At 47.8% G+C, this 14,654-nt stretch overlaps 1 protein-coding gene across 3 annotated transcripts; it reads left to right on the forward strand.

Moving 5' to 3' along the window:
• The first annotated feature begins 6,910 nt into the window (after window positions 1-6,910).
• LOC117970930 (lysosomal acid glucosylceramidase-like) lies at window positions 6,911-14,638 on the forward strand. Of its 3 annotated transcripts, none has more exons than XM_059020512.1 (11): window positions 6,911-7,174; window positions 7,420-7,492; window positions 7,924-8,121; window positions 10,506-10,652; window positions 11,275-11,408; window positions 11,601-11,773; window positions 12,201-12,438; window positions 12,628-12,852; window positions 13,037-13,200; window positions 13,338-13,454; window positions 14,100-14,638. In XM_059020512.1, exons 2-11 carry the CDS (start codon window positions 7,432-7,434, stop codon window positions 14,203-14,205), a joined length of 1,563 nt encoding a protein of 520 aa, XP_058876495.1. In that variant the 5' UTR covers window positions 6,911-7,174; window positions 7,420-7,431; the 3' UTR covers window positions 14,206-14,638. The 3 variants fall into 3 exon arrangements, with proteins under 3 accessions (XP_058876495.1, XP_058876496.1, XP_058876497.1); XM_059020513.1 differs by having other exon boundaries at window positions 7,927-8,121; XM_059020514.1 differs by lacking the exon at window positions 7,924-8,121.
• The last annotated feature ends 16 nt before the right edge of the window (window positions 14,639-14,654 follow it).

Here is a 14,654-nt window from a genome sequence, read left to right on the forward strand (position 1 = left end):
TATGAACTCAGGAATACACTTCAAACTCTTAAAAAAACAACCAAATATCGTGTGTGTAATAACGATGATACACTAGAGCACTGTACAGATTTTCGTGTTTATCCCACACACACGCACACTGTCACTTATTTCCATACTAACATGGCAGTTATCAGTTTGAGTTTTTACTGCAACCCTTCGAAAAGTTTACCGCAGTAAATCTGCACAATCTTTTAGCAGTTTTCCCCCAATGCTTCCTATGCTTTACCAGACCTCTCTGTGCTTTACAATGCTTCCCTATGCTTTACCAGACCTCTCTGTGCTTTACAATGCTTCCCTATGCTTTACCAGACCTCTCTGTGCTTTACAATGCTTCCCTATGCTTTACCAGACCTCTCTGTGCTTTACAATGCTTCCCTATGCTTTACCAGACCTCTCTGTGCTTTACAATGCTTCCCTATGCTTTACCAGACCTCTCTGTGCTTTACAATGCTTCCCTATGCTTTACCAGACCTCTCTGTGCTTTACAATGCTTCCCTATGCTTTACCAGACCTCTCTGTGCTTTACAATGCTTCCCTATGCTTTACCAGACCTTTCTGTGCTTTACAATGCTTCCCTATGCTTTACCAGACCTCTCTGTGCTTTACAATGCTTCCCTACGCTTTACCAGACCTCTCTGTGCTTTACAATGCTTCCCTATGCTTTACCAGACCTCTCTGTGCTTTACAATGCTTGCCTATGCTTTACCAGACCTCTCTGTGCTTTACAATGCTTCCCTATGCTTTACCAGACCTCTCTGTGCTTTACAATGCTTCCCTATGCTTTACCAGACCTCTCTGTGCTTTACAATGCTTCCCTATGCTTTACCACACCTCTCTGTGCTTTACAATGCTTCCCTATGCTTTACCAGACCTCTCTGTGCTTTACAATGCTTCCCTATGCTTTCCCATGCTGCCTCTGTGCTGTATCACACTGTGCTGTGCTTTTACTGCGGGACTCTTTTAACTGATATATAAGGGTAGTGGCACACGATAGCCTATGGCAGATCATTTGGGTTATCTGTTTTGAGCCTTTATGGCCACCGTACTGCATCACTGCACGGGGTGACCTGCGCTTCCTTGTTTTTTCTACTGGGCGGTGAGGATGAATTCACTGACCCTGACTGAACTCTCAAAGAGAAAATCAAATGAAATGAAACCTCTTCAGATCTTGTATGATGAATTGCAATATAATAAAATCCTATGATATGCTTGGCTTGTTAGAGGGTTATTGTCTTGACTGTTTCTCTGTAGAGCACCCTCTCATACACACACACACACACTGCAGGGTCTATTCTGAGAGAGATAGAGATATATTATAGAGTAGAGCACCCTCTCATACACACACACACACACACACACACTGCAGGGTCTATTCTGAGAGAGATAGAGATATATTATAAAGAGTAGAGCACCCTCTCATACACACACACACACACACTGCAGGGTCTATTCTGAGAGAGATAGAGATATATTATAAAGAGTAGAGCACCCTCTCACACACACACACACTGCAGGGTCTATTCTGAGAGAGATAGAGATATATTATAAAGAGTAGAGCACCCTCTCACACACACACACACACTGCAGGTCTATTCTGAGAGATATAGAGATATATTATAAAGAGTAGAGCACCCTCTCACACACACACACACTGCAGGGTCTATTCTGAGAGAGATAGAGATATATTATAAAGAGTAGAGCCCCCTCTCTCACACACACACACTGCAGGGTCTATTCTGAGAGATATAGAGATATATTATAAAGAGTAGAGCACCCTCTCACACACACACACACTGCAGGGTCTATTCTGAGAGAGATAGAGATATATTATAAAGAGTAGAGCCCCCTCTCACACACACACACACTGCAGGGTCTATTCTGAGAGAGATAGAGATATATTATAAAGAGTAGAGCACCCTCTCTCACACACACACACTGCAGGGTCTATTCTGAGAGAGATAGAGATATATTATAAAGAGTAGAGCACCCTCTCATACACACACACACTGCAGGGTCTATTCTGAGAGAGATAGAGATATATTATAAAGAGTAGAGCACCCTCTCACACACACACACACACACTGCAGGGTCTATTCTGAGAGATATAGAGATATATTATAAAGAGTAGAGCACCCTCTCACACACACACACACTGCAGGGTCTATTCTGAGAGAGATAGAGATATATTATAAAGAGTAGAGCACCCTCTCACACACACACACACACACACTGCAGGGTCTATTCTGAGAGAGATAGAGATATATTATAAAGAGTAGAGCACCCTCTCACACACACACACACTGCAGGGTCTATTCTGAGAGAGATAGAGATATATTATAAAGAGTAGAGCACCCTCTCACACACACACACACACACTGCAGGGTCTATTCTGAGAGATATAGAGATATATTATAAAGAGTAAAGCACCCTCTCACACACACACACACTGCAGGGTCTATTCTGAGAGAGATAGAGATATATTATAAAGAGTAGAGCACCCTCTCACACACACACACACACTGCAGGGTCTATTCTGAGAGAGATAGAGATATATTATAAAGAGTAGAGCACCCTCTCACACACACACACACACTGCAGGGTCTATTCTGAGAGATATAGAGATATATTATAAAGAGTAGAGCACCCTCTCTCACACACACACACTGCAGGGTCTATTCTGAGAGAGATAGAGATATATTATAAAGAGTAGAGCACCCTCTCACACACACACACACACTGCAGGGTCTATTCTGAGAGAGATAGAGATATATTATAAAGAGTAGAGCACCCTCTCTCACACACACACTGCAGGGTCTATTCTGAGAGAGATAGAGATATATTATAAAGAGTAGAGCACCCTCTCACACACACACACACTGCAGGGTCTATTCTGAGAGAGATAGAGATATATTATAAAGAGTAGAGCACCCTCTCACACACACACACACTGCAGGGTCTATTCTGAGAGAGATAGAGATATATTATAAAGAGTAGAGCACCCTCTCACACACACACACACACTGCAGGGTCTATTCTGAGAGAGATAGAGATACAGTGCCTTGCGAAAGTATTTGGCCCCCTTGAACTTTGCAACCTTTTGCCACATTTCAGGCTTCAAACATAAAGATATGAAACTGTAATTTTTTGTGAAGAATCAACAACAAGTGGGACACAATCATGAAGTGGAACGAAATTTATTGGATATTTCAAACTTTTTTAACAAATAAAAAACTGAAAAATTGGGCGTGCAAAATTATTCAGCCCCTTTACTTTCAGTGCAGCAAACTCTCTCCAGAAGTTCAGTGAGGATCTCTGAATGATCCAATGTTGACCTAAATGACTAATGATGATAAATAGAATCCACCTGTGTGTAATCAAGTCTCCGTATAAATGCACCTGCACTGTGATAGTCTCAGAGGTCCGTTTAAAGCGCAGAGAGCATCATGAAGAACAAGGAACACACCAGGCAGGTCCGAGATACTGTTGTGGAGAAGTTTAAAGCCGGATTTGGATACAAAAAGATTTCCCAAGCTTTAAACATCCCAAGGAGCACTGTGCAAGTGATAATATTGAAATGGAAGGAGTATCAGACCACTGCAAATCTACCAAGACCTGGCCGTCCCTCTAAACTTTCAGCTCATACAAGGAGAAGACTGATCAGAGATGCAGCCAAGAGGCCCATGATCACTCTGGATGAACTGCAGAGATCTACAGCTGAGGTGGGAGACTCTGTCCATAGGACAACAATCAGTCGTATACTGCACAAATCTGGCCTTTATGGAAGAGTGGCAAGAAGAAAGCCATTTCTTAAAGATATCCATAAAAAGTGTCGTTTACAGTTTGCCACAAGCCACCTGGGAGACACACCAAACATGTGGAAGAAGGTGCTCTGGTCAGATGAAACCAAAATCGAACTTTTTGGCAACAATGCAAAACGTTATGTTTGGCGTAAAAGCAACACAGCTCATCACCCTGAACACACCATCCCCACTACGGTGGCAGCATCATGGTTTGGGCCTGCTTTTCTTCAGCAGGGACAGGGAAGATGGTTAAAATTGATGGGAAGATGGATGGAGCCAAATACAGGACCATTCTGGAAGAAAACCTGATGGAGTCTGCAAAAGACCTGAGACTGGGACGGAGATTTGTCTTCCAACAAGACAATGATCCAAAACATGAAGCAAAATCTACAATGGAATGGTTCACAAATAAACATATCCAGGTGTTAGAATGGCCAAGTCAAAGTCCAGACCTGAATCCAATCGAGAATCTGTGGAAAGAACTGAAAACTGCTGTTCACAAATGCTCTCCATCCAACCTCACTGAGCTCGAGCTGTTTTACAAGGAGGAATGGGCAAAAATTTCAGTCTCTCGATGTGCAAAATTGATAGAGACATACCCCAAGCGACTTACAGCTGTAATCGCAGCAAAAGGTGGCGCTACAAAGTATTAACTTAAGGGGGCTGAATAATTTTGCACGCCCAATTTTTCAGTTTTTTATTTGTTAAAAAAGTTTGAAATATCCAATAAATTTCGTTCCACTTCATGATTGTGTCCCACTTGTTGTTGATTCTTCACAAAAAATTACAGTTTCATATCTTTATGTTTGAAGCCTGAAATGTGGCAAAAGGTCGCAAAGTTCAAGGGGGCCGAATACTTTCGCAAGGCACTGTATATTATAAAGAGTAGAGCACCCTCTCACACACACACACACTGCAGGGTCTATTCTGAGAGAGATAGAGATATATTATAAAGAGTAGAGCACCCTCTCACACACACACACACTGCAGGGTCTATTCTGAGAGATATAGAGATATATTATAAAGAGTAGAGCACCCTCTCTCACACACACACACTGCAGGGTCTATTCTGAGAGAGATAGAGATATATTATAAAGAGTAGAGCACCCTCTCACACACACACACACACACACACTGCAGGGTCTATTCTGAGAGAGATAGAGATATATTATAAAGAGTAGAGCACCCTCTCTCACACACACACACTGCAGGGTCTATTCTGAGAGATATAGAGATATATTATAAAGAGTAGAGCACCCTCTCACACACACACACACACTGCAGGGTCTATTCTGAGAGAGTACTGAAGCTCAGCCAAATAAGTCAAATTAATACCAGCGAGCTTCAGAACACCACCAACAAAAAACTCCCAGCACAAAAAATGAAACAAATTAATCTAAATCTGGAAAACAATTATAAAGTACACTGGAATAACGAAATTGAATCACACAATAAATTACAATGCTATCTGGCCCTAAAAAAAGAATTTACCCTGGCAGAATATCTGGTCAGGGTCAAAAACACAAAACATAGACAGATCCTGACCAAGTACAGACTCAGTGACCACAGCCTGGCCATCGAAACTGGCCGGCACAAAAAAACCTGGATTGCCAAAGAAAAAAGGCTGTGCGGTCACTGTGATCTGGGAGAGGTAGAGACAGAAATGCACTTCCTGTTGTCCTGCTCAAAATACACAGAGATACGGGAGAGATATATCCCCCAATTCAAAAAACAAATGGCAGAGTTTAACCTCCTCTCCATTTCGAGTAAAATCCCCATCCTTCTAGGAGAGGAGGAGCGAACTGCAAATCTAGCAGCACAGTATGTGTCTGCCTGCCACAACCTGAGGGACAGTGTGTGACACCCTGCATACATGACCATGGGGTTACTGGTGATGAGGAGGGAGGGAGGGAGTGAGTTATATCGTTCAAAGGGAAGGGAACATTGTTTTTTTGTGTTTGTTAGGTTCTGTAATTGTATTTCCGTTTTATTATTTCTGTTTTGTATTATAAAAGCTTTGGCAATACCTGAGCGCTCTCGTCATGCCAATAAAGCATTTTTGAATTTGAATTTGAATTTGAATTTGATATATTATAAAGAGTAGAGCACCCTCTCTCACACACACACACACTGCAGGGTCTATTCTGAGAGATATAGAGATATATTATAAAGAGTAGAGCACCCTCTCACACACACACACACTGCAGGGTCTATTCTGAGAGATATAGAGATATATTATAAAGAGTAGAGCACCCTCTCTCACACACACACACACTGCAGGGTCTATTCTGAGAGATATAGAGATATATTATAAAGAGTAGAGCACCCTCTCACACACACACACACACTGCAGGGTCTATTCTGAGAGATATAGAGATATATTATAAAGAGTAGAGCACCCTCTCACACACACACACACTGCAGGGTCTATTCTGAGAGAGATAGAGATATATTATAAAGAGTAGAGCACCCTCTCATACACACACACACTGCAGGGTCTATTCTGAGAGAGATAGAGATATATTATAAAGAGTAGAGCACCCTCTCACACACACACACACACACACTGCAGGGTCTATTCTGAGAGAGATAGAGATATATTATAAAGAGTAGAGCACCCTCTCTCACACACACACACTGCAGGGTCTATTCTGAGAGATATAGAGATATATTATAAAGAGTAGAGCACCCTCTCACACACACACACACTGCAGGGTCTATTCTGAGAGATATAGAGATATATTATAAAGAGTAGAGCACCCTCTCACACACACACACACACACACTGCAGGGTCTATTCTGAGAGAGATAGAGATATATTATAAAGAGTAGAGCCCCCTCTCACACACACACACACTGCAGGGTCTATTCTGAGAGATATAGAGATATATTATAAAGAGTAGAGCACCCTCTCTCACACACACACACACTGCAGGGTCTATTCTGAGAGAGATAGAGATATATTATAAAGAGTAGAGCACCCTCTCACACACACACATCGCTGTTGAGAATTCATGGATTTTTACGCTGTGGGGGGGGGGGGGGGGGGGCGTGGCGGTGCGGTGCGTGTCAGCTGACACACAGACAGGGTCATGTGACTGCTGTTCGCAGTTAGTGTGGAGAGGGTCCAGGCAGTAATACTGTCATATTGAAAGCGACGCTGCTGTGTAAATACAGCGGGAGTGACGTGGACCGTGGCGACATGTACATTTTCATTTAAAATAGAGGGATGCAAACATAGTTCGTTTACAGGTTGGGTTTAAAAAAATAAATAAAACATTTCTTCAGGAAATTGAAGAAGACGAAACTGAGTCGTGTGCGATTGAAATAGCAAGCGTCCTTTTCAACTTCAGGTAATAATATACAAACACATCGGTAACGATAATGTTTTTATTTTATTCCTTTGTAATAAAATACAGTATGTTACTAATTTAGGCTTGTTTGTTTGTTTGTTTTGTTTGTAAATATGTTTGTAAACAGACAGTCCTCGGTCTTCAATGCCTGCTCCTAACGCGCATGCCCAGTTCTTGACCCCACGCATTTGTAAGGTACGGTCCGGTTATGGTTCTTGCTGACCAGTTGTTCTCTCTTCACGCAGCCGGATTGTTCAATGCAGATGGACGCCGTTCGGACTGCTCTCGTCCTGCTGGCTGTCGTCACTGTGGCACGCGGTGGGTCAATCGTTGTATTGATCTGTCCGTTTCGTTGAGCGAGTAACCGAAACTATTAAAAAAAATATATATATATATATATATTCGAGAAGTGCTGGAATTAAAATGCGTGTCACTGCTGTGGCCGCCAGGAGGAGCTCTTTCACACCCACGAACAAAAAAACTAAAGTAAAGCAACACATCGCTTTAGCCACACGGGGGCGCTGTTTTGCCAGAATTCAGCCTGTTGAACACCTATATGTCTTTTCAATTGAAATCACTGTTATGCTGTTACATTGATAGTACATTGTAAAAGCACTGCCTGTATATTTGCCTGTATAAAGGTACTTGACCAAGTCATTTTTTTTCACAGAGCAACACGCTGTATGTAATTTCTTAATGTGTTTATGAATGCGTTTATCTCACCCCTTATCATGCCTCCCTCCCGCCAGCAGGTGGCAGCAGACCCTGTGTGGCGCGCAGTTTCGGGCACAGCTCCGTGGTGTGTGTGTGTAACTCCACCTACTGCGACTCCCCCGGGCCGCTGGAGCTGCCCAGCAGGGGGCGCTATGTGTCCTTCCAGAGCAGCCAGGCAGGGGCTCGACTAGACAGGAAGACTGGAGAGGTGCAGAAGACCAGCAAAGACCCGGGTTCGAATCTTTTAAAATATGTAAAATCTCAAAATGTCTTGGGTTGTCTTGATTTTAACTCTATCAACCCTGTGTGTGTGTGTGTGTTTGCACCCTGGCTGGTTACACTGTGCTGTGTTTGTGTGGGTGTGTGTTTGCACCCTGGCTGGTTACACTGTGCTGTGTGGGTGTGTGTTTGCACCCTGGCTGGTTACACTGTGCTCGGTGTGGGTGTGTGTGTGTTTGCACCCTGGCTGGTTACACTGTGCTCGGTGTGGGTGTGTGTTTGCACCCTGGCTGGTTACACTGTGCTCGGTGTGGGTGTGTGTTTGCTCCCTGGCTGGTTACACTGTGCTCGGTGTGGGTGTGTGTTTGCACCCTGGCTGGTTACACTGTGCTCGGTGTGGGTGTGTGTTTGCACCCTGGCTGGTTACACTGTGCTCGGTGTGGGTGTGTGTGTTTGCACCCTGGCTGGTTACACTGTGCTCGGTGTGGGTGTGTGTTTGCACCCTGGCTGGTTACACTGTGCTCGGTGTGTGTGTGTGTTTGCTCCCTGGCTGGTTACACTGTACTCGGTGTGGGTGTGTGTTTGCTCCCTGGCTGGTTACACTGTGCTCGGTGTGGGTGTGTGTTTGCACCCTGGCTGGTTACACTGTGCTCGGTGTGGGTGTGTGTTTGCACCCTGGCTGGTTACACTGTGCTCGGTGTGGGTGTGTGTTTGCACCCTGGCTGGTTACACTGTGCTCGGTGTGGGTGTGTGTTTGCACCCTGGCTGGTTACACTGTGCTCGGTGTGGGTGTGTGTTTGCACCCTGGCTGGTTACACTGTGCTCGGTGTGGGTGTGTGTTTGCACCCTGGCTGGTTACACTGTGCTCGGTGTGGGTGTGTGTTTGCACCCTGGCTGGTTACACTGTGCTCGGTGTGGGTGTGTGTGTTTGCACCCTGGCTGGTTACACTGTGCTCGGTGTGGGTGTGTGTTTGCACCCTGGCTGGTTACACTGTGCTCGGTGTGGGTGTGTGTTTGCACCCTGGCTGGTTACACTGTGCTCGGTGTGGGTGTGTGTTTGCACCCTGGCTGGTTACACTGTGCTCGGTGTGGGTGTGTGTTTGCTCTCTGGCTGGTTACACTGTGCTCGGTGTGGGTGTGTGTTTGCACCCTGGCTGGTTACACTGTGCTCGGTGTGGGTGTGTGTTTGCACCCTGGCTGGTTACACTGTGCTCGGTGTGGGTGTGTGTTTGCACCCTGGCTGGTTACACTGTGCTCGGTGTGGGTGTGTGTTTGCACCCTGGCTGGTTACACTGTGCTCGGTGTGGGTGTGTGTTTGCACCCTGGCTGGTTACACTGTGCTCGGTGTGGGTGTGTGTTTGCTCCCTGGCTGGTTACACTGTGCTCGGTGTGGGTGTGTGTTTGCTCCCTGGCTGGTTACACTGTGCTCGGTGTGGGTGTGTGTTTGCACCCTGGCTGGTTACACTGTGCTCGGTGTGGGTGTGTGTTTGCACCCTGGCTGGTTACACTGTGCTCGGTGTGGGTGTGTGTTTGCTCCCTGGCTGGTTACACTGTGCTCGGTGTGGGTGTGTGTTTGCACCCTGGCTGGTTACACTGTGCTCGGTGTGGGTGTGTGTTTGCACCCTGGCTGGTTACACTGTGCTCGGTGTGGGTGTGTGTTTGCACCCTGGCTGGTTACACTGTGCTCGGTGTGGGTGTGTGTTTGCTCCCTGGCTGGTTACACTGTGCTCGGTGTGGGTGTGTGTTTGCACCCTGGCTGGTTACACTGTGCTCGGTGTGGGTGTGTGTTTGCACCCTGGCTGGTTACACTGTGCTCGGTGTGGGTGTGTGTTTGCACCCTGGCTGGTTACACTGTGCTCGGTGTGGGTGTGTGTTTGCACCCTGGCTGGTTACACTGTGCTCGGTGTGGGTGTGTGTTTGCACCCTGGCTGGTTACACTGTGCTCGGTGTGGGTGTGTGTTTGCTCCCTGGCTGGTTACACTGTGCTCGGTGTGGGTGTGTGTTTGCACCCTGGCTGGTTACACTGTGCTCGGTGTGGGTGTGTGTTTGCTCCCTGGCTGGTTACACTGTGCTCGGTGTGGGTGTGTGTTTGCACCCTGGCTGGTTACACTGTGCTCGGTGTGGGTGTGTGTTTGCACCCTGGCTGGTTACACTGTGCTCGGTGTGGGTGTGTGTTTGCACCCTGGCTGGTTACACTGTGCTCGGTGTGGGTGTGTGTTTGCACCCTGGCTGGTTACACTGTGCTCGGTGTGGGTGTGTGTTTGCACCCTGGCTGGTTACACTGTGCTCGGTGTGGGTGTGTGTTTGCTCCCTGGCTGGTTACACTGTGCTCGGTGTGGGTGTGTGTTTGCACCCTGGCTGGTTACACTGTGCTCTCTCTGGGTGTTTTCCTCCTCAGTTCTCAAGCTCAGTTTCAACACTGCGAAGCGGCACCAGCGCATTAAGGGGTTTGGGGGCGCCATGACCGACGCGGCTGCAATAAACATCCTGTCCCTGTCTGTCAGTACCCAGGACAACCTGCTGGAGGCGTACTTCTCTGAGCATGGTGAGTCTCGTCTAGGTTCAAGGAGGGGGGGTGTGAACATTGACCACAGTTTGCTATTCAACAGACTCCAAGACAACATCCTTGTGTATCTCACTGCCTCTCTCTGCTCTCAGGTATTCAGTACACTGTGGTTCGGGTGTGTGTGTGTGTGTCAGTGTGTATCTCACTGCCTCTCTCTGCTCTCAGGTATTCAGTACACTGTGGTTCGGGTGTGTGTGTGTGTGTCAGTGTGTATCTCACTGCCTCTCTCTGCTCTCAGGTATTCAGTACACTGTGGTTCGGGGGGGTGTGTGTGTGTGTCAGTGTGTATCTCACTGCCTCTCTCTGCTCTCAGGTATTCAGTACACTGTGGTTCGGGGGTGTGTGTGTGTGTCAGTGTGTATCTCACTGCCTCTCTCTGCTCTCAGGTATTCAGTACACTGTGGTTCGGGGGTGTGTGTGTGTGTCAGTGTGTATCTCACTGCCTCTCTCTGCTCTCAGGTATTCAGTACACTGTGGTTCGGGTGTGTGTGTGTGTGTCAGTGTGTATCTCACTGCCTCTCTCTGCTCTCAGGTATTCAGTACACTGTGGTTCGGGGGGGTGTGTGTCAGTGTGTATTTCACTGCCTCTCTCTGCTCTCAGGTATTCAGTACACTGTGGTTCGGGTGCCCATGGCGAGCTGTGATTTCTCCACTCGTGTTTACACCTACGCAGACACGCCCGGAGACTTCGAGCTCAAGAACTTCAGCCTGGCGCAAGAGGACACCAAGATGAAGGTGAGCGGCCAGGCCCTGGGGTGAGACTGCCCCCTAGAGGGGAGGGGGGGTTCTGTGCCAGTGCATGTTAAATATCTTTAGCCCAAATCAATTATTTCTTCAAGTATGTATTGTTTTTGGCCACTTGAGGCTTGTAATCACTAAACTGCTTGCGGTTTCCAGTACTGTACCAGTGTGATCTCTCTCTCTCAGATCCCGCTGCTCCTGCGAGCCCAGGCTCTCTCTCCTCGCCCCCTCTCTCTCTTCGCCAGCCCCTGGAGCTCCCCCTCCTGGATGAAAACCAACTACGCGCTGATCGGCAAGGGGACCCTTCGGGGGGAGCCGGGGAATGAGTATCACAAAGCCTGGGCGCGGTACTACATCAGGTACAGACGCACACACAGACACACAGACACACAGACACACATACAGAGAGCGAGAGAGACAGGAATCTGTATCACAAAGCCTGGACGCGGTACTACATCAGGTACAGACACACACACAGACACACAGACACACAGACACACATACAGAGAGCGAGAGAGACAGGAATCTGTATCACAAAGCCTGGACGCGGTACTACATCAGGTACAGCCACACACACAGCCACACACACACACACAGACACACACACACACACAGAGACACACATACAGAGAGCGAGAGAGACAGGAATCTGTATCACAAAGCCTGGGCGCGGTACTACATCAGGTACAGACACACAGACTTGTGCAAAAGATATTTATTTTATGTTTGAAATATATTTTAAAGTGTGAGACAGGGCATGTATAAGATGTGTGTCTCTGCCCCCAGGTTCCTGGACGAGTATGCCCGCTATAACCTCTCGTTCTGGGCAGTGACTGCTGAGAACGAGCCCTCGGCCGGGATGATCACTGACTACCCCTTCCAGTGCCTGGGCTTCACCCCGGAGCGCCAGCGTGACTTCATCGCCTCGGACCTGGGGCCGGCCCTGAGCTCCAGCCCGCACCGTGGCGTGCAGCTCATGATCCTGGACGACCAGAGGCTGCTGCTGCCTCGCTGGGCCCACGTGGTGAGGCGCTGCGGAGGAATGTTACGCTAGCGGATTGAATCACGCCTCTCTAGAGTTCTAATATTAAATCCTGTCTCAGTCCCAGGAGAGGCAGATGTTTTGCTCACGGCTGTCTCTCTCCTCTCAGATAATTTGAATGTAAATGTTTGTATCAGTGAAGTTTGAAAGGTCCCGTCCCGCTCCCCCCAGGTGCTCGGTGACCCCCGCGCTGCTCGCTATGTCCACGGGATCGCAGTGCACTGGTACCTGGACTCTGTGGTCCCTGCGGAGCTCACTCTGGGGGCCACGCACAGCCTGTACCCCGACTACTTCCTGTTTGCGAGCGAGGCGTGCACGGGCTCCTTTCCCTGGGAGAAGGGGGTGCGGCTGGGCAGCTGGGACCGTGCTGAGCGCTACGCCCATGACATCATCGAGGTGAGCGAGTGGCTTCCTGTGCGTGTTGGAGCTGAGATTCAAACCGGCTTCTCATCTCGCTCTCCTCACTCAACCCCTGCCTGTCCCCCTTCACCTTCACCCCCGTTCACACCATCTCTCTGTCATCCCCTACCTCGTCCCTCTCTCCTCCTCGCACCCCTGTCCCGCCTCTCTCTCCTCCCAGGATCTGAACCACTTTGTGACAGGCTGGACTGACTGGAACCTGGCTCTGGACCTCTCTGGCGGGCCCAATTGGGTTCAGAACTTTGTGGACAGCCCGGTGATCGTGGAGCCCGGTAAAGACGAGTTCTACAAGCAGCCCATGTTCTACAGCCTGGCACACTTCAGGTGCATACAGCATGTTGACTGTGCTAGCTGTGTCGTGTGTGTGTGTGTGCGTGTCTGTGTCCGTGTGTGTGTCTGTCCGTGTCCGTGTGTGTGTCTGTGTCCGTGTCACTTCAATCTCATCACTTTTACTTCTGCAGCAAATTCCTTCCTGAGGGCTCCCAGCGCGTGGGACTGGACCCCAGTGCAGAGTCCAAACTGGAGACCACAGCGTTCCTGAGGCCGGACGGGGCGGGCGTGGTCATCGTGCTCAACAGGTAACTCTAACCAGAGCGCCCCCTACAGTGTGAACAGCGCCACTGCGCTAACGTGATCAAAAACATCCCAAATCTCCCATGCTGTTGAAATGTAGCTTAGAAATATGTGTGTTTGTATGAAAGCTTGTGATTTGTATAACTAGGTAGGACTGTGATAATACACCGATGAGAGAGAGGATTAGAGCTGTGATAATACATGATGAGAGAGAGGATTAGAGCTGTGATAATACACCGATGAGAGAGAGGATTAGAGCTGTGATAATACACCGATGAGAGAGAGGATTAGAGCTGTGATAATACACCGATGAGAGAGAGGATTAGAGCTGTGATAATACACCGATGAGAGAGAGGATTAGAGCTGTGATAATACACCGATGAGAGAGAGGATTAGAGCTGTGATAATACACCGATGAGAGAGAGGATTAGAGCTGTGATAATACACCGATGAGAGAGAGGATTAGAGCTGTGATAATACACCGATGAGAGAGAGGATTAGAGCTGTGATAATACACTGATGAGAGAGAGGATTAGAGCTGTGATAATACACAGATGAGAGATAGGTTTGCATCATGGTTAGGTCTGTTCTAATGTAAGCCCTTTTCGTTTATATTGAATGTATAGATCTCATTGAGTTGTATTTGGCAGGGGCTCAGAGGCGCTGCACTTTGCTATCTGGGACCCTGCTATGGGCTACATTGAGACGGTCTGTCCCGCTCACTCCATGGAGACGTTCCTGTGGAAACGGAAGTGAAATAACGAGGCTCCCGTCTTCATTTCTACCGGAATTCAGGCTGTAAAACGTTGACACAGTAACTATAGAAACCCGAGTGGTGACGTCAGTGACCACACTTTGCCCTTTAGAGGAGCGCTTCTCTGATCACCACGCTGCATTTTAATATAACAATGTAAAATATTAAAGAGAAATACTTGAGTCAGGTCCGAGCTGGTCCTGCAGAGCTTGAACCCGTAGCTGCGGGCCCCGTCGTGAGCGTGGGGTACGGACACACTGGACAGGAGAATGCAGCGATGGGTTTCCACACCGCTGGACCGTACAGAACACGAGACGCGATGCTTCTCTTTCTCTGTGCCTGGAGCACAAGCTGGGATGTTGAATTGCCTCTGCTGATTGCAATCTAAAAACACTGTCTGTGAAATCCCTGTAATAAAAACCCAATTGATTCTCACACCTCCTGGTCTGGT

Source organism: Acipenser ruthenus, unplaced genomic scaffold, assembly GCF_902713425.1.
Source record: "Acipenser ruthenus unplaced genomic scaffold, fAciRut3.2 maternal haplotype, whole genome shotgun sequence".
NCBI classification, from domain to species: Eukaryota; Metazoa; Chordata; class Actinopteri; order Acipenseriformes; family Acipenseridae; genus Acipenser; species Acipenser ruthenus.

Coding starts and splice junctions, on each gene's coding strand:
- LOC117970930 (XM_059020512.1), top strand. CDS start 7,432: ATGCAGATGGACGCCGTTCGGACTGCTCTCGTCCTGCTGGCTGTCGTC. Junction 8,122..10,505: donor GAAGACCAGCAAAGACCCGG/GTTCGAATCTTT, acceptor TTTCCTCCTCAG/TTCTCAAGCTCAGTTTCAAC. Junction 13,455..14,099: donor GTGGTCATCGTGCTCAACAG/GTAACTCTAACC, acceptor TGTATTTGGCAG/GGGCTCAGAGGCGCTGCACT.